The 19097-nt window shown below is 44.1% G+C and overlaps 1 protein-coding gene across 13 annotated transcripts in view; it reads left to right on the forward strand.

The window, feature by feature from the left end:
* The window catches only part of LOC119971787 (liprin-beta-2-like), a 354279-nt gene that overhangs the window by 269643 nt on the left and 65539 nt on the right, over positions 1 to 19097 (forward strand). For 11 of the 13 annotated variants that reach the window (XM_038807902.1, XM_038807904.1, XM_038807906.1 and 8 more), the window contains 2 exons: positions 5658 to 5786; positions 15220 to 15312. In XM_038807902.1, coding sequence (XP_038663830.1) covers positions 5658 to 5786; positions 15220 to 15312 — 222 coding nt within the window. Of the gene's footprint in view, positions 1 to 3673; positions 3712 to 5657; positions 5787 to 15219; positions 15313 to 19097 lie in introns of those variants that run through there. The other 2 variants (XM_038807914.1, XM_038807911.1) reach the window with 2 other exon arrangements.

The raw sequence follows: 19097 nt of genomic DNA on the forward strand, positions 1-19097 counted from the left end.
GAGGTTTGTCCCGATTATGCATTTTGAATAACGCTCCAGACTCTGTACAAGTATAACTCAGACAGAGGCAAAGGGATTAGTGAGTGTTTTTAGTCCGTTTTTGTTTGTAGTTGAATCCACCAGGGAGGGCAAATGGAGTCTTAATTTGAGTGCACCAGACTATGCAACACTCCTTCAGTGATACACCAGGTGTTAGACTAACAGTGCAACATTCCCTCAGGCTGCCAGTGAAACTCCTTCAGGCTGCCAGTGAAACATTCCCTCGGGCTCACTGTGCAACACTCCCTCAGTGATGCACCAGGTGTCAGACTAACTGAAACTCCCTTCGGCTGACACTCCCCCAGTGCAGTACTGAGGGAGTACTGCACTGTCAGATGTGCAGGTAAAAGCAACACGTGAAAAGGTTCAAGGGAATCGAGTCAGAAGGTTGAGTTTTTAAAAGACTATTGAGGTCACCAACACTGAAGAATTTCACATGACCTTCTGAAGGAATGAGGCTACTGAATAAGCAGAGTATGAAAAGAGAATTGTTTTGCAGTTCAGGAAAGGAATTTAAGACTAACGCTCAAGTTGTTTATATAACTTCTCTCCCAACCCAATAGATCTGAAATATTTAGCATCCGCAGTATTATGCTTTTATTTTGATCTTGAAATGTTTGTTTGAATTTGAGGGAAAGGGCCTTCAAAGCTATTCCTAGTGTTATTGTACCATTGGTTTTTAAAAAAAACATTAAACTCCACAGGTTACAACAGGAAAACAGGCCATTTGGCCCAACCAATGCATGTCATCTTTAAATCGTCATGTGACTCAATAGTCCCAAGCACATTTATCTACCCAGTTCCTATAGTCCTCCAACCTTTCTTTGTTTCTCCACCCTTCCACTTGGATCTTGAATACTGACACAGTTTCTGTCTTAACACAAATCTTGGCAGTGAATCCCCGCAACTCTGCTTAAGGGGTTTCTCCTGTCCTCTGTTACAGATCTCAACTTGTTCATTTTGGAACTCCGGTGCTTCATTATTGGACCCCTCAATGACTGGAAATAATCTGCTCCTATCTACCCTCTTGCATTCTTTCCAAACTTCAAAAACACTTTCTTCAAATCACCCTGTAACCTTCATTGCTTTGAAGAGAGCAGGCCCCATTTTTCAAATCTGCCTTCGTATTTATAGCTTCTCATTCGAGACGTATTGCTATTGAATCGGTGTTTATAATTTCTCTAATGCCTCAATGTCCTATAGTTGGAGTCCAATATTGGAAAAGCCTAGCTAAATAAGGCGTCATCTCTGCTCTTGACTTGTATTCTATAACTTTTATGATAAAATCTAGAAATTTAATAGATGTTTTTAGAAAGACTTACATTTCTCTAATTCTTTTCATGCCTGAGGATGTTCATAGAATCATAGACCTTACAGTGCAGAAGGAGGCCATTCGGCCCATCAAGTCCGCACCGGCCTTTGGAAACAGCACCTTACTTAAGCCCACAACTCCACCCTATCCCCAGTAACCCCACCTAACCTTTTTGGAAGCCATGATGTGGAGATGCCTGTCATGATGCCCTAGAGCTTAGATGATTGACCTCCAACCACCACAACGAGGCGGTGGTTGACTAGTAATCCCAGAGACCCAGAGTAGTGCTCTGGGGACCCAGATTCCAATACCGCCACTGCGATGGTGAAAATTTGAATTCAATAAAAATTTGGACTTAAACGTCTAAATGAAGACCATGAAACCATTGTCGGTTGTCATAAAAACCCATCTGGTTCACTAATGTCCTTTAGGGAATGAAATCAGCCAGCCTTGTTAACCACAGCAATGTGGTTGACTCTTAAATGCCCCCTCAAGGGCAATTTGGGATGGGTAATAAATGCTGGCACAAAAAATCTTCCTTTGTGCCAGTGGAGAGTTTCCCCCCTGATTCCCATTGATTCCGGTTTAACTAGGGCATGGACGGTTTAGCTAGGGCTCCATGCCATATTCGGTCAAGTGCCACCTTGATGTCAAGGCAGACACTCTAACCTATGGCATTCAGTCCAAGTTTGAACCTAGGTTGTAATGAGGTCAGGAGCTGAGTGACCCTGGCAGAATCAAAACTGAGCATCCGTGAGCAGGTTATTGCTAAGTAAATGCCGCTTAATAGCACTGTTAATGACTCCTTCCATCACTTTGCTGATGATGGAGAGTAGACTGATCGTGTTGGTTGGGTTGGATTTGTCCTGTTTCTTGTGTACAGGACACATGGTGCAATTTTCCTCATTGCTGGGTAGACGCCAGTGTTGTAGCTGTACTGGAACAACTTGGCTAGGGGAACGGTAAGTTGCTGAGCACAGGTCTTCAGTACTGCTGCCAAAATATTGTCAGGGCCCATAGCCTGTGCAGTATCCAGTGCCTTCAGCCATTTCTTGATATCATGTGGAGTGAATTGAATTGGCTAAAGACTGACACTTGTGATTCTGGGGATCTCCAGAGGAGACCGAGATGGATCATCCATTCGGCACTTCTGGCTTAAGATTGTTGCAAATTCCTGGCCGCCTCCATCATTGAGGATGAGGATATTTGTGGAGCCGCCTCCTCCAGTGAGTTGTTTAATTGTCCACCACCATTCACGGCTGGATGGTAGGACTAAGCTGAGATCTGATGCGTTTTGTGGAATTCCTTAGCTCTGTCTATTATTTGCTGCTTGTGCTGTTTGGCACGCAAGTAGTCCTGTGTTGTAGCTTCACCAGGTTGACAACTCATTTTTTGGTATGTCTGGTGTTGTTCCTGGCATGCTCTCCTGCACTCTTCATTGAACCAGGGTTGATCCCCTGGCTTGGTGCTAGTGGAAGACTGGGAGATATGCCAGGCAATGATATTAAAGATTGTGGATGAGTACGATTCTGCTGCTGCTGATGGTCCACAGCCCAGTCTTGAGTTGCTATATCTGTGTGAAGACTATCCCATTTAGCACGGTGGTAGTGCCACACAAGGGTATCCTCAATGTGAAGACGGGACTTTGTCTCCACCGATGCTGTCATGGACAGATGCATCTTCAGCAGGCAGATTGGTGAGGATGAGGTCAAGTATGTTTTGCTCTCTTGTTGGTTCCCTCACCACCTGCTGCAGTCCCAGTGTAGCAGCTATATCCTTTAGGACCCAGCCAGCTTGGTCTGTGGTGGTACTACCAAGCCACTCTTGGTGATGGACATTGAAGTCCCCCACCCAGACCATATTCTGCACGCTTGCCACCCTCAGTGCTTCCTCCCAAGTGGTGTTCAACATAGAGGATCAGCAGGCAGTTTCCTTGCCCATGTTTAACCCAAAGCCATGAGACTTCATGGGGTCCAGAGTCGGTGTTGATGACTCCCAGGGCAACTTGCTCCTGACTGTATACTACTGTGCCGCCACCTCTGCTGAGTATGTCCTGTCTCACTAGTGAATGGTGATAGTGGTGTCTGGGACATTGCTTGTAAGGTATGATTCTGTGAGTATGACTGTGTCAGACTGTTACCTAACTAGTCTGTGAGACAGCCCTCCCACTTTTGGCACAGGTCCTCCTTATTCGTAAGGAGGACTTTGCAGGGTCAGCAGGGCAGGGTTTGCCGTTGTCCTTTCTGGTGCCTGGTTCCTTTGTGTTTTTCTAGTGGTTGAATACAACTGAATGGCTTGTTATCCCATTTCAGAGTCAACCACATTGCTGTGGGTCTGGAGTCACGTTTAGGCCAGACCAGGTAAGGATGGCAGATTTCCTTCCCTAAAGGGATAGTGAAACAAATGGGTTTTTGCAACAATCGATAATGGTCATCATTAGACTTTTCACTCCAGATATTTTATTCAGTTTAAATTCCATCACTTGCTGTGGTGAGATTCGAACCTGGGTTCCCAGATCATTATCCTGGGTCTTTGCATTACCAGTCCAGTGAAAATACCACTATGCTCCCGCCTCCCCATATTTACTTGATAGAGTAAATGTGAGAAATAGTTTCTGGTGGCAGAAGGGTCAGAAGAGGAAACAGATTCTAGGTGATTAGCAAAATTAAATGCAGTGAGATGTGATCTGGTTTACACAGTTTGAAAGTGTTGTGGAAACAGATTCAGTCATCCATTTGCTAGGTGAGGCCAATGAATGTGGGGCACTCAACCACCCCAAAATTACTCCTTGAAAAACAGGAACACCAAAGTTGAGGAGTGCTGATCTGTGCCATCATGAGAAGGGGATTACGCTCGCAAAATTTACGGAGTTCCCATCATTGAATAACCCATGATTAACCTGGGGGGACGAGGGGGGTTATCACTGACCAGAAAGTTAACATGGATCAGGTCAGAAACTGGAAATTCAGCAGCGAGTAACTCCTGATTTCCTAAAGCTTGTCCACCATTCACAAGGTACAAGTCAGGAGTGTGATGGAATACTCTCCCACTTGCTGGATGAGTGCAGTTCGAACAATACTCCAGAAGACACCGTCCAGGACAAGACAGGCTGTTTGAACAACACCCCATTCACTACCTTAAACACTCACACCCTCCACTGCTGCTGTACCATGTCAGCAGTGTGTATCATCCACAAGATACACTGCAGTAACTCATCTGGGCTCCTTTGACTGCATCGTCCAAAGCTGCAGCCTCAACTACCGAGAAGAACAAGGGGAGCAAATGCACGGAACACTACCGTCCGTAACTTCCCTTCCAAGTCTCTAAATCCTAGTTTAGAACATATCAGCTGATCCTTCATTATTGCTAAGTCAAAAGCCTGGAATTCCCTTCCAGCCCTGTGGGTATACCTACCTCAGATGGATTACAGCGGGTCGTGGATTTCCTTGAGTTGCTCCAGTTCTCCCCTCCCCCAACGATCCAAAGATGTTCAGGTTAGGTGGATTGACCATGCTAAATTGCCCTTCAGTGTCCAAAAGGTTAGGTGGGTTATGGGGATAGGGTGGATGCATGGGCTTAAGTAGGGTGCTCTTTCCAAGGACGGGTTCAGAGTCAATCAGCCGAATGGCCTCCTGCATTGTAAAGTCTATGTTTTAGCAATAGGATATAAATGCTGGCCTTGTCAATGACACTCCCATCCTATGAATGGTTAAAATTACATTGTGTAGTTGGTGATGGGGAAGAGGGAGACAATTCTTTTTAGCTGTGAGTTAGTTTCTGATAAACATCCCTTCCTCTTTCATTATGCTGTGTCCTCAAATGATCTTCTGATTCTTGATTGTGCCTCCTCCGACACCAAAAATAAAACCACATCCAATTCACAATCAGTTCTGCCTTTGTGCATTCAGGAAGATTAAGCTAACAAATGTCAGTGGAACATGGGACAAGGCCTCAGTATCCAATTAGCATTTTAAAAAGCCCTGTCTCTAGCTCTGTGTCCTACCTGATACAGAAAGGGCCTTTCAACAAGAACAGCAAAGCAGTAAGCTTCATCTTCTGCTCTGTGCCCTGCTCCACCCGCAGTGCCCCCCCCCCCCCCCCCCAACCCCCGCATTGGTGCTACCCAAATGGCTGGGGGCCTTGTTGAGTGCACTTGCTTAGTCTACCCACAAACTGAGGCCAGGACCCTCCATTGGGCACCAGTCATACTTAGTAGTTTGGAGTAAATCCATTCATGTCTTTGGGGTTTGGTGTGGAAACGAAAAAGAACTTTGAGATTAAAAATGTAACTTCCTGCTGTTTCTAGGAGCTGCTGAGCAGGACAGCACTGGAGAGCCAGAAACTGGATCTAATGGCTGAGATTTCAAGTCTGAAAATTAAGCTGGCTGGATTAGAGAAGGACCACCGGGAATGTGATGAATTGCAGAAAAGTGAGGTTAGCATACTTTTGCTCTATGCTTCTGTTGCCCCCCTAGGCTCCACTGCTTCCCTGGCTGACTCCTCCCATCTTCTGCCCTGCATAAACGTGACCTCCCCTGAAACCCTGCTGCACCATACCCTAACTCGCACCAAGTTCCCTCTTGCCCATCACCCTTGCACTCATTAACCTACAGTGGCCCAAACGCCCCTTGATTTTAAAATTCTGATCCCTGTTTACAAAGGATTACATGACTTTGCCCCTCTCTGACCCTGAAATCTCCTCCAAACCCTCCAAATTCTTGTATTCCTCCAATTCTGGGATCTTGCGTATCCGCCATTTCCTTTCCTCCACCATTGGCAACCATGTCTTCAGCTGCCTGAGCCTAAACTCTGGAATTCCCACCCTAAACCTCTCCACCTTGTTAACCTTATGCTTTCCTTTATAATGCATCTTAAAACTATCTCTTTGACCATTGTTTTTTTTTAACCTTGGGTCGTCTTTTTTTGGTTCACAATTGTTGTTCCCCTGAAACACCTTTGGATGATTTGCTATGTTTGCTTAAATTGCTGTTATTTAGGTTCTTCCTGACTACATGAGTTAAGGGATTGTGTCATCTCTGTGACCTACACCACAGAGGGTGTTTTCCTGCTGTACATTTGCTACCAGTGCAGACCCCAGGTGTGAATGTTGTTGGGGGGAGACAACAAAGATTCCAAGATGATGACCACTTCCCAAGTTCGAGGCTGCTCTCTGAGGCGGACCATGCTCAATAACTGCGTTCCAAAGTTTGCCTGCCAGTGAAATCAAAACTGGGGTATCAAGAACCTGCAGGTGACCTCATGAGAAATCCCAGGTTTCGTTTTCCTCCCAAAAGAAAAAAACTGGGGCATTGCACTCAAAGTTTTCAGGGCCTCATGATATCCAAAGGTTCTTTGTGGTCAATTCAGTACTTCTGAAGTGTTGTCACAGTTGTAGGAAACGCAGCAGCCAACATGCTCACAGCGAGCATCCACAAACAGTAATGAGGCAATGACCTGTTTTAATGTTGAATTTCTCCACAAGATGCCTCTTAACACCTTTGAGCCACCTACTCTAATGTCTCCTGGAGGCTCGGTGTCAAATTTTGTTTGATAGCGTTCTTCGTACAGTGTCTGGGAACATTGTACAATATAATATAAATGCAAATCATTTTTGTCACAAGCCCCTTCTCCTTGGAGACCTGTTGAATCTTTGAATTGGCTGGATGTTGGAGTTGCATGAGGTAAGATGTTCCCTCGTGGCTCATGCTGTGCCTCTGGGTGTTTGGAAAGTGGCTGCAATGTGCTTTCGAAATCGGATCTTAGTCCACTGTGGAGCTATAAATTTCAGCTACATGTAGAGACTAAAGAAGCTGGAATTGTGTTTGGTGCAGAGAAGGTTAAGATGAGATTTAAAAGACTTGTTCAAAATCATGAAAAGCTTTGGCAGAGTGATACAAGAGGACACAAATTTCAAATAATTGGCCAAAAAATCCCAGAGAGCCGATGAGATCTCAATGAGTTTTTTTATTCGTTCATGGGACTTGGTCGTCGCAGGCTATGCCAGCATTTATTGCCCATCCCTAATTGCCCTTGAGGGGGCAGTGAAGAGTCAACCACATTGTTGTGGGTCTGAGTCCCATGTCGGCCAGACTGGGTAAGGACAGCAGATTTGTTTTCCTAAAGGACATTAGTGAACCAGATGGGTTTTTACGACGGTCGACAATGGTTTCATGGTGAACCATTAGACTTTTAATTCCAGATTTTTTATCGAGTTTACATTCCATCACCTGACTTGGTGGGACCTGAAGGTGATCATGAAGGTGGTGGAAGCAAATGCAGAATAACTTTAAAAAGAGAATCGGAGAAACGTGGAGGAAAATTTGCCGGGCAATGTGGTAAGAGCAGGGGAGGTGGGACTAATTGGATAGTACTTTCAAAGGGCATGATGGGTCTGATGACTTCCTTCGATGCTGTATCATTGACTGAAACCCAGGTGCTAACTAGGTTTGGCAATTCTCCATGCACTATTAGCAATTTCTGTTAAGGAATCGGCTTTTTAATAATAATTAATAGTCGCTTATTGTCACAAGTAGGCTTCAATGAAGTTACTGTGAAAAGCCCCTAGTCGCCACATTCCGGCACCTGTTCGGGTAGGCCGGTACGGGAATTGAACCCGCGCTGCTAGCATTGTTCTGCATTACAAGCCAGCTGTTTAGCGAAGGGATATTGCACAGTTGCAAATGTTGTACCAGACCGTGATGTCCCATGGTAGCACACATGGCTAGCACTGTGGCTTCACAGCGCCAGGGTCCCAGGTTCGATTCCCTGCTGGGTCACTTTCTGTGTGGCGTCTGCACGTTTTCCACGTGTCTACGTGGGTTTCTTTCGGGTGCTCCGGTTTCCTCCCACAGTCCAAAGACGTGCAGGTTAGGTGGATTGGCCATGCTAAATTGCCCTTAGTGTCCAAAAAGGTTAGATGGGGTTATTGGGTTATGGGGATAGGGTGGAAGTGAGGGCCTAAGTGGGTCGGTGCAGACTCAATGGGCCGAATGGTCTCCTCCTGCTCGGTATGTTCTATGTATCTATGTAAGATGTAAAGGTTGGATGGATCTTCCCTTGCTGAAAAAGCATAAATACCAAGGGCATGATGATACAATCTAAATGCATTTGTTAAGTTCAGTAAATTGGACAAGCATCGGTGTCAAATTGGGATTATTTGATTAAACCAATTTCAAGAAATACTCTATGGTTTAAAAAGTGAAAAAGTATTTTGTAGCAAAGCTGTCTAACGCCCCGTGTGAGAGCTAATTTGGACTGGTTGTGTAGTGCAGTCCACGTCTGTTGAACAGTGCAGTCTGCTTCTGTTGAGGTTTGGCATGTGGACAAACTCAGAGGACTGTTGTAGGTCTCACTGCACGGAGCCAGGGCTTATCTCAAAGGAGTTTCTGCTGTTCTGTTGCTGACAACTCCTTGTAGTACAGTGTCGGCTTTGGCCCAACAAAGTTTAGTGTTGATGCCGAAAATCAGTGGGCCGGTCAATAGCTTTATATTTGTGTCGCATATCTATCAAAATTAAGCCTCACGGCGCTGAGGACCCAGGTTAGCTCCCGGCCCTTGTCACTGTCCGTGTGGAGTGTTTGCACATTCCCCAGTGTCTGCGTAGGTTTCACCCCACAACCTAAAAGATGTGCAGATTAGGTGGATTAGCCATGCTCCATTGCCCCTTAATTGGAAAACAAAATTGGGTATTCAGAATTTAAAAAAATATATATCAAAATTGATACACGTACGCTGAAAAACTAATGTTTCACCAAATGTTCTATCAGATGTATAGGTTCAATGGGTCAAATTGCATGTAATGTCTGATAGCTGGTTACCCAGTCATATGTTCAAAATGGCTCCTACCATTGCCGAGAATCAATAGATGATGGAATACAGAATGAGGCAGCGTTATCCAAAAGCAAATCGGTAGTTTCCACATGTGCGCTTGTAACGCTCAGCTCTACCTCGCCAGCACCTCTTAACTCCCTGACTCACTAAATGGTCAGACTGCTAATCCAACATCCAGTACTAAATGAGCAGAAATCTACACAAATTAGACATTGGCAAGGCCCGAGCCATTGTTTTCGGTCCCTCCTCGAAACACTGCTCCTTAACTCCGAACACCATCTTTCTCTCTGGCAACTGTTTGAGCCTGAACCAGACTGTTCACAATCTTGACCTTACAATGAGCTTCAGACCACATGTTCATGCCATCACTAAGACCACATATCTCCACCTCCATGATATTGCTCGACTCCACGCGGCCTCAGCTTGCCTGCTGCTGAACCCCTCATAACTTGTTATCTCTAGAGTTGACGATTCCAACACACTCCTGGCTGGGCCACAAAGTATGCTCTGTAATTTTGAGCCCCTCCAAATCTCTGGCTGTTTCCTAACTCGCACCAAGTCCTGTTCAGCCATCGCTGCTATGCTCGCTGACCTACATTGCCTCCCAGCCCACCAAGGCCTCAGATTTAAAATTCTCACCCTTCTATACCTCTAACCTCTTCTGGCTCCACAGCCCTCCCAGCTCTCAACACTCCAATTCTGGATGTGGCATGCCAACCTCCTTAACTCCTACGTTGGTGTTCCTAAGGTTTGTAATGACCTCCCGAACCTTCTCCTCCTTTACCGTCTCCTTTCCCCTCCTTTAAGACCTCCTTATCTCTGTCATCAAAGTTACCCATAGATCCTCTTTCGACCCATGTGACAATTTTAGCCTGATAACATTGTGAAATGCTTTTCCTATGCTGAGGACGCCATTTAAATGTAAGTTGTTATTTCCTGATGCCCTTGCAGAACAAAAATAGATTGATATCAGTCATGAAAAATCAGCCTCGTCACCCTTCTCGACACCGCTTCCAGTATTTGCAAATGTTTCCTCGTGCTTCAGTAACTTGAATTCAACCTAGTGTTAAAGATGCTTCCTGACCAGGGCACATTAAAGCTTCAAGATGCTAGTTGCAGACTTTGTCGCAGAGGCCAGCATGTTCTGCCTGAATTTTTGGTGATTTACTCTGAAGTTGTGCTTGCACCAGTGGCAACACAGTTCGTGCAGAGTCGGCAAATCTAATCCAAAAGGTTGAGAAATTTGAGGCGTCCACTATTTGCATCCCAAAACCACTGCTGCTGATGTTTCCCACAATTCTTTCCACTGGCTCAAAATTTGGTTGGCCCAGTTTCGGCCGCAACCACACAACTGGCCACACCCCCTGTGTTGAGATTGTGAGATTTTTGCTGACTACAACTGGTTGGAGAAGCGTCTTCAAATTGCTTTCATTTTCTCACGGGGAAGAGTGGTGGTGGTGCATTCTAGTTCGCTCATAGTCCGGGTTCCTGTGGCAACAGGCACTTTGACGTGCATGTGTTGTAATCTAGAGCTACGGATAGTGATGATAGAGCTGCCATCGTTCCTTCCATCACACAGCTGACCAGGACTCTCCCTGGCTGTGGCTGCTTGCCATTGGCTTGCATTGGAAGGTTTTACAGGTCTACTCTACTGTTTAACCACATCATGAATGCGCCTTCCTTGGCCATCAAGCCTTGGGCTGGGACTCGATCGTGGAACTTCTGGCCCAGAGACAGGGACACTACCCATTCCGCCACAAGACCCCCACAGGCAAGCAGAGTAGACTTAAATATTTTTTCACACTTTTAAATTTCCGATGAAACCAACCATGAAATTGTTCAATATTATTTATTTTAAAACTTATTTTCAGTGATTCTAAATTGGGATAATCTCAGATCGGACCTGGTTACCCATTAGTACTTTATTTGCTGATAAATCTATTTTCAGTTGTATTAATAAAACAGCTTACTGCGCTTAAACACATCATAGAGTAGTTTTAATGGAAAGAAAAAAAACTGTTGTGCTGCCTGTTTGTGTTATTACGTCTACGAGTTTACACCAGTGTTAATGCAAATTAATCTTCATAGAAACTTAATCTGTAATCCAACCCTGTGTAGTTTCAAATACATTTTGGACATGATTTCAAGCCTTAAACACACACACAAAAGATTACCCCAACCGGTGCCTCCAATTTCCGTGTAAATTTTATTAAGAGTACATACATCATTTCGTCCTTGACTTTTAAAGCTTAGAACCAGCTTTAAAAAAAAATGGAGGGAGAGTGCTGGGTTTCAGAATTGCTCTAATTGATTCAATGTGCCCCTCTTGGAAGCTTAGATTGGTTATGGATAGTCATCGATGTGCTATCCAAGCTGATTTATGCCACATGTTGTGTTTTATAACCTCCCAGAGGCAAGAAGCAAAGTGTGTGTGTCTGTGTGTGTGTGTCTGTGTGTGTGGGGGTGGGGGGGGGAGTGAAGATGAAGTGGGGGGAAAGAGGGGTTGGCTTCAATTTTTTTCCTGTTCCAATACAAATGTGGGGGAGGGAAGTGTTTGGTTTAGAAACTGTAAAATGCAAAAGATAACTGAAATTTAACCAGTCTCCAAAATAACAAAGTTAGTAATTTTAATTCTCCTGGAGATAATTAGTATGTTAAGAATTGGATGTAACCTGCTAGATCTATCAAATCAAGAACATTTTAAACAGGTAGGTCCCATACCTCTCTAGATTCTCTACGGTCAGTATTCTAACCATTTCATCTAGCTAGGATTCTATTCCTATACCTGTGGGAGTGCATCGCTGTGTGTCACATGCTCTTCCCTCTTTCTGCGCCACATTCGCTCTCTGTTGCAAAAATGTTTTTTCAGCATCTTCTCGCATCAGCATGAGTCGCATTAAAATTAGAAAAAACATCCATAATTGCAAGATTTTCGACATGCTGTTCTTTATACACACCAATGACGGAAAGATGGTTTCCAAGTATTAATTAGCATAATTAAAAAAGATTATGGCCTTGGTTTGGTGCCTGCCTTGTTTACTTTAATTTCCTCTTGCTTTACAACAGTGTTTTATGTTCCATTCCATGTTGCTAAGACCTTTGGGAGCTTTTGGCGTAAGCTGTGGTTGGGAAGAAATTTTGTTGTGACTTGCTGTTTATGCATTCCAGGGAAATCATCACCCCTTCCCGTACCCCTGCCCCACCCAACCAGAGAAATCTATGGAAAAAGCAGGAACGGTAGCATTGTAATTATGTTACTTGGATAGTAATCCAGAGACCTGGACTAATGGAGGAGATTAGTTCAAACTCCACCACTCCAGTAAAGACTTAATTAAATAAACCTGTTAGAAAGGCTGTTGTCAGTAATGGTTGCCATTAAACTACCTGATTGTTGTAAAGGCCTATCTGGTTCACTATTGTCACTTTTAGAGAAGAAAATATACCATCCTTGGCTATGGTTAAGTACCCAGAGCAATGTGTTTCTTAACTGCCCTTTTAAATGGCTGAGAAAGCCAGTCCATTTTGTTCAAGAAAATTGCTTGCCTTCCCAAGCCCAAATAAGGATTCACCTTGCCATTGACTCCATAACCTGTGAGCGAATATTTTTTAATAATTGTTGTTCTGAAAATCAATTTTGAGTTTGTGTGGCGTCGTGAATCTTCACTGATTTAAGTCCTCAGGGTAAAATTAGCCAAAGTTTGATGAAGGAAGGATGCACCAATAATAGTTTAACTTCTCTATGCAGAGGGTGGAACCCATTTATATTTTTAACATTTTCTGCTTTTGCATCTATTCGTACATATTCAATTCAGAACTGAACACGCTCTGTTTACTTCTAATATTCAAGATGGAACGGGACCCAAAGTCATATCTCCAGTCTTTTGTGCCTCTTTAAGACTTATTGTTAAGTTTCTCTTCATTAAAGTAAACTTACATGAACACTGCAATGAAGTTACTGTGAAAATAGGCCAGTCGCCACACTCCGGTGCCTGTTCGGGTACACAGAGGGAGAATTCAGAATGTCCAAATGAACTAACATCATGTCGTTCAGGACTTGTGGGAGTAAACTGGAGCACCCGGAGGAAACCCACGCAGACATGGGGAGAGTGTGCAGACTCCACACAGACAAGTGTCCCAAGCCAGGAATTGAACCTGGGAGCCCGGTGCTGTGAAGCAACAGTGCTAAAAAGCACTGTGCTACCAAACCGCCCCATACTTTACCCCACTGCTCTTTGCTGGTGCAGAATGATGAACTGCACAATCCTTTTTCGTCCCATGTGTCCCTCTCTCAGATCGACTAGATATTCATAGAAGCCTAAGCATGTTGCCGATGCCTATGCTGGCTCTTTGAAAGAGAGTGCTTCGACCCTAACTCCTCTCTTTGTGCATAACTCTTTAAGTTCTTTATTCTCAAGTACCCGTACAACTCCCTTTAACAATTATTTATGGAATCCGCTTCCACCACCTATTTCATATCCCAACAACTGAGTGAAAACAATTCTCCTCATCTCCCCACTAGATTGGTTGCCCATGTCTCTATATGCTTCTGGTTATTGGTCAACCCACCAGAAGGAATCATTTTTCGCTCTGCACTTTACCAAAACCTTGCAACATCTTGAAAAACTCTCAGTCACATTTAGCCAAGGAGAACTTTCCCAACCTGTTCTTGTAACTGAGGTCCCTCGCCCAAATGCAGTATGGGAGGAGTGCCAAAACCAACGGGAAAATTAAATCAGGAGTGTGTCTGGCCTATATTAATCAATCAACATCAGTAAAACCATATTTCTCATTGTTGTTTGTGGCAGTTTGCTGTGTGGAGATTGGATGCTCCTTTCGGTACGTTACAACAGTGATGGCACTTCATTCACCTTGGGAGGTCCTGATTAAGTGAAAGGCCCATATAAAGATGTGCGGGTTAGGTGGATTGGCCATGCTAAATTGCCCGTAGTGTCCTAATAAAAAGTAAGGTTAAGGGGGGGGGGGGGGGGGGGGGGGTTGTTGGGTTATGGGTATAGGGTGGATACGTGGGTTTGAGTAGGGTGATCATGGCTCGGCACAACATTGAGGGCCGAAGGGCCTGTTCTGTGCTGTACTGTTCTATGTTCTAAATATACATCTGATTCCGTTATCCAATTGTATCTCTTTTAAATATATTTTTTATTTGGATTTTTCAAATTTCATGGCCAACTTTACAGGGCCAGATATGACCAAAACGCACATTTACGGTAATTTATGTACATTGTGGTTCAGGTAGTAATTTGCCATCAACCTGTATTCTGCAGTCGTCTTTGCTCCTGCCTGTCCCGGATTCGTCTTGGGTACATTCATTTATTCCCCCTCCTTTGTCCCATGACTTGTCCCTTGTCCTTCCCCCCACCACCCCCACCCCCCCCCCCCCTCCTTCCCCCTCCCTACTTTATTGGTTGCTAGCCACGAACAGATCTTGAAAGAAGTTGCTGAACGTCCTGTGAATTTCTTCCGACCCATGGATAGCAAACGTTATCTTCACCAGCCTGAGAAATTGTGCCAGGACAGACATCAGGCTGCAGCCTTGGGTGGTGTGGCCGATCACCAACCGAGCAGGAATCTCCAGCGGGCAACCTGGGAGACAAAGTCAAGAGAGTCAGCCCCCCTTGCCATATAGAATTCTGGCTCCTGTGAGATCCTGAAGACCACCACTAGGGGGCACGCACCACCCTCAGTCCCACAACCTTGGACATGGTCGCAAAGAAGGACGTCCAGTACCCGGCAAGCCTGGGGCAAGACCAGAACATGTGGGTGTGGTTGGCCAGGCCTCCCTGACAATGTTCACATTTGTTCTCCACATCCAATTGTCCAAGTACTTACGTACCACTTTCTTAGATTAGTGTGGGATTTGCTTTCCGGCCGAATATAGCTAATGTTCACTTTTTTTATTCCAGCCTATAGGCAAGTCCTTTAATAGCTCAATGCCAGATTTATGTCCGAAATCATTTAAATGATTCAACAGGTTTATTTTTGTTGTTGTTAACATCATTCGCATTTTGTTGACATTCCAGAACTTGCTTCAGGAATTACGGAGCCTGAAATCCAAAGTAGATGAGCTGGAGGATGAAAAGATTCAGTATGAGCAGAAGCTGCATGCCACAAAGGTAAAAAAAATTAAATGTTTGTCATTTGCCACTCTTTTCCCCTGGTCGGATTTGATGAATGTTCTGTGCTGCTCAGTGTCTGATTTGCCCATTTCATTTACATCAATAGTGTTTGTTCCCTAAATCTATGGCATGCTTTTTAACTTGTTCTTGAAGTATGGGGCCGAGATCTGGTAAGGTCACGTCTATTGCCGATTCTTCAAAAAATGCTGCTGGCCTTCTCGTAGAATGCACAGCACAGAAACCGGCCATTCTGCCCAACTATTCAAAGCCAACATTGACATGCCCTTAAATGTGGTACCAAGTGTTCAACATTCTCCTCACCCCCTCTGGGTAAAGAATATTCTTCGGAATTCCCTTTTGGATTTATGAATGAGCATTGAATGTGTATGGCCCCCTAGTTCTAGTCTCCTCCCACAAGGAGATATTTTTACGTATACTTTAATTAAACCCTTTCAGAATTGTCAAGACTTTTTTCTATCAGCTCACCCATCATTTCTTTGCTTTTCTGGAGGCAAGAGTCCCAACCTGTTCAGCCTTTCCTGAAAAGTATAACCTCTTAGTTCAGGTATCATCCTGGCAAAACTTTTCTGCTTGTTCTTGCAGCCCCTCTGAAGCTATTTTATCATATGGAAAATTATAGCTTATGAGAAAAGATGGGCTAGGCTGGGTTTGTTGTCCTTAGAACTGTGGAGGCTGAGGGGGGACCTGATTGAGCTGTAGAAGATTGAGAGGCCTGGATAGCCTCTAGTGGAGGGGTCAATTACCAGAAGTGACAGATTTAAGGTGATTGGTCGAGGATTAGAACGGACATGAGGAAAAGCTTCTTCACTCAGTAGGCATTTTGAATTCACTAGCCGGTTTGGTGGTGCTGGGAGGAACCCTCAACTCATTGAAAAAGGTACCTGAAGTGTGGCAACTTGCAAGGCAATGGGGCAAGTATGGTAGATGGTATTAGAGTGGTCAGCTAGTTTTTAAATTTTTCAGTCATCGCAGACCTGATGGGCCGAATGACCTTTTCCTGTGCAATAACTTTTTTATGGTAGTGTATTCATCCCATGCCAATGAAGGAATGGTGGTGTACATCCAAATCGGGATGGTGTCTGACTGTAAGGGAAAGGATGGCGTTCTCATGCCATTGTTTTAGTTTTCATTTCTGACAGTGTTTGTAGAAGAGAAGCATGCATTTGAACCATGATGAGTTGTCGTGTATCCTGTTGATATTTACTTAACACCCTTGATGTGATCAACCATCTCGATGTGCTTCTAAAGCACATTATCAAATGAATTTGGCACGAGCCACGTCGGAAAATATTAGATCAGATAACCAAAAGCTTAGGCAAAGAGGTGGATTTTATGGAGTGTCGTAGTGGGGGGGAGGGGAAGAGTAGGTGAAGAGAGATGGGGGGAAGAGAGAGAGAGAGAGAGAGAGAGAGAGAGATCACGATTTAGAAAGGAAGTTCCAGAGCTAAATGCCCAAGCAGCTGAAATCACAGATGGTAAGGGTGGAGTGATTAAAGTCGTGGATGAGCAAAAGGCTAGAATTGAAGGAGCTTAGCCATCTCCAAAGGATTGCAGAGATAGGGATAGGGAACTGTGAGGTCATGCAGTGCATGTTGATATTGAGATCTGACACGGATGCTGATGGAGGGAAATGGTTCATCCCGGACGGTATAGAGCTTTTTAATTGTCATCACTGCTGCAGCCATGTGGTGAGTATTTTGCCGCACCCAAATAGGAGGCCATACAACCTATCGTGCCTCTGCCAGCTCTTTGAAAGCACTATGCAATTAACCTTCACAAGTCTTCCCTCATAGCACCACATTTCTTTTCCTTTTTGATCTCCAAAGGTTCAACTTTCAATGTTAAAGTATGTTGGTGATGATCCATTTAACAGGATATGAGGAACACAATCAAATGCTTCAATCAGTCTGTAGTTGTGATTAGTTCATAAGTCTCTGTCTGTTCTTCCCCTGCTGCTCGTCTTATCTGGTTGGGTTGCTGTTTCCAAGGTTGGGAATCTCACTAAAGTATTGTTTGGCTTATGTCAATAGTACTGGCATCCGGCTGGCTGGATGAATAGGCAACATTGACCACACCATTTTGCAAGCTGCACTCTTGTTATTCTGGCTTTCTATCCTGCTACCTGTCTATTTCTCACTAACTCCATTTCTTTGACCAGTCAGCGTGCCACACTTAGACACACAACTGTGCCGATACAAATAGTGAAGCTTCGGGGGGTGGGGGTGAGTTATTTGTGTTCTGTTTGATATCTCTGCTGTCGTCTGCCTATTTGCATTCCATGCTAATTATAATAAAGGTTGTCTGCATTGTCTCCTTTTTGTGGTGGGCCTGTTCGTCATTCGACAATACTAGCTAACAGCATTGCTATGTGTTAGCCGTTCGATACTTTAACAGACTTGGCGATGTACGCGCTCGGCCATAAACAAACTGATGAGATGTGCAAGATAATTTCCAACTTGCTGTGGAACCTGCCTGATTTTGCTTTTATTTGTGGAATCTTCTGTGACAGAAGGAGGTCATTTTGTCTATTATTGCCTCTGCTGGGTTCTCTGAAAGATTTATCCAATTACTCCCTCAGCCCTGTTCGTACGCCAAAGCCCTGTGATTCAAAAAATGTATAATTTCAACCATTTATCCAATTCCCTTTTTAAAAGTTATTTAATCTACTTCCACCACCTTTTCAGGCAGCACATTCCGGATCACAACAACCCATTGAGTACTTTTTTTTTCTCCTCAATACCTCTGAATCTTTTTTCTTTCCAATTATCTTAAATCCTAAAGGGTCAGATCCAAATTATAAAAGAACCAAGGGAAAGCTTTTTTTTTAATGTTGTGAGTGGTTCGGACCTAAGAGTGTGGGTGGAGGCAGATTTGGTCACCGCTTCCAAAGGGTAAATTACCTGAAGGGGAAATATCAACTGGGCTACGAGGAAAGGTTAGGGAATAAAACTAGCTGAATTACATTTGCGGAGAGTCAGCATGGACACAGGTCATCTTCTGTGCTGTAACTACTCTCTGATTCCATGATCTGAAATATGCACCCTATCTTTATGGCCCTTCTGTGAATGGAGATAGTTTCCCCCGATCTTCATCAAAGCCCTTTGTGATTTTTGAACACATTGTCTCCACTTAATCTTCAAAACAGTCCGAGCTGCTCCAGTTGCTGCTTGTAACTAGAATCTCACCATTTTGCATTAAGAAATTTTACCTGAATTTCCTCTGGAATTTCATGGTGACTGTTTTATATTGATGGCCTCTCGTTATGCTTTTCCATACAAGAGGAAGAATTGTTTGTATTCAGTCTATTAATGTGCGGTAATGCATTTTGGAAGGTCTAATACAGGTGGGAATTACACAGTAAATGGCAGAACCCTTAAGAGTATTGACAGGCAGAGCGATCTGTTCGGAGAGGTCCACAGATCACTGATGGTGGCAATGCAGGTGGATAAGGTAGTCAAGAAGGCATATGGCATGTTGCCTTCATCGACCTGGACATTGAGTATAAAAATTGGCAAGTCATGCTGCAGCTGTACAGAAGCTTAGTTAGGCCATATTTCGAATATTACATACAATTCTGGTCACCACACTACCAGGAAGATAAAGATGCTTTGGAGAGGGTACAGGAGAGGTTTACCAGGATATTGCCTGGTCTGGAAGGTATTAGCTTTGAGGAGAGGTTGGATAAACGCAAATTATTTTCACTGGAACGAAAGTGGTTGATGGGAGACCTAATAGAGGTTTACAAAATTATGGACAGAGTG

The sequence above is a fragment of the Scyliorhinus canicula genome, chromosome 9 (assembly GCF_902713615.1).
Source record: "Scyliorhinus canicula chromosome 9, sScyCan1.1, whole genome shotgun sequence".
Taxonomy (NCBI): Eukaryota; Metazoa; Chordata; class Chondrichthyes; order Carcharhiniformes; family Scyliorhinidae; genus Scyliorhinus; species Scyliorhinus canicula.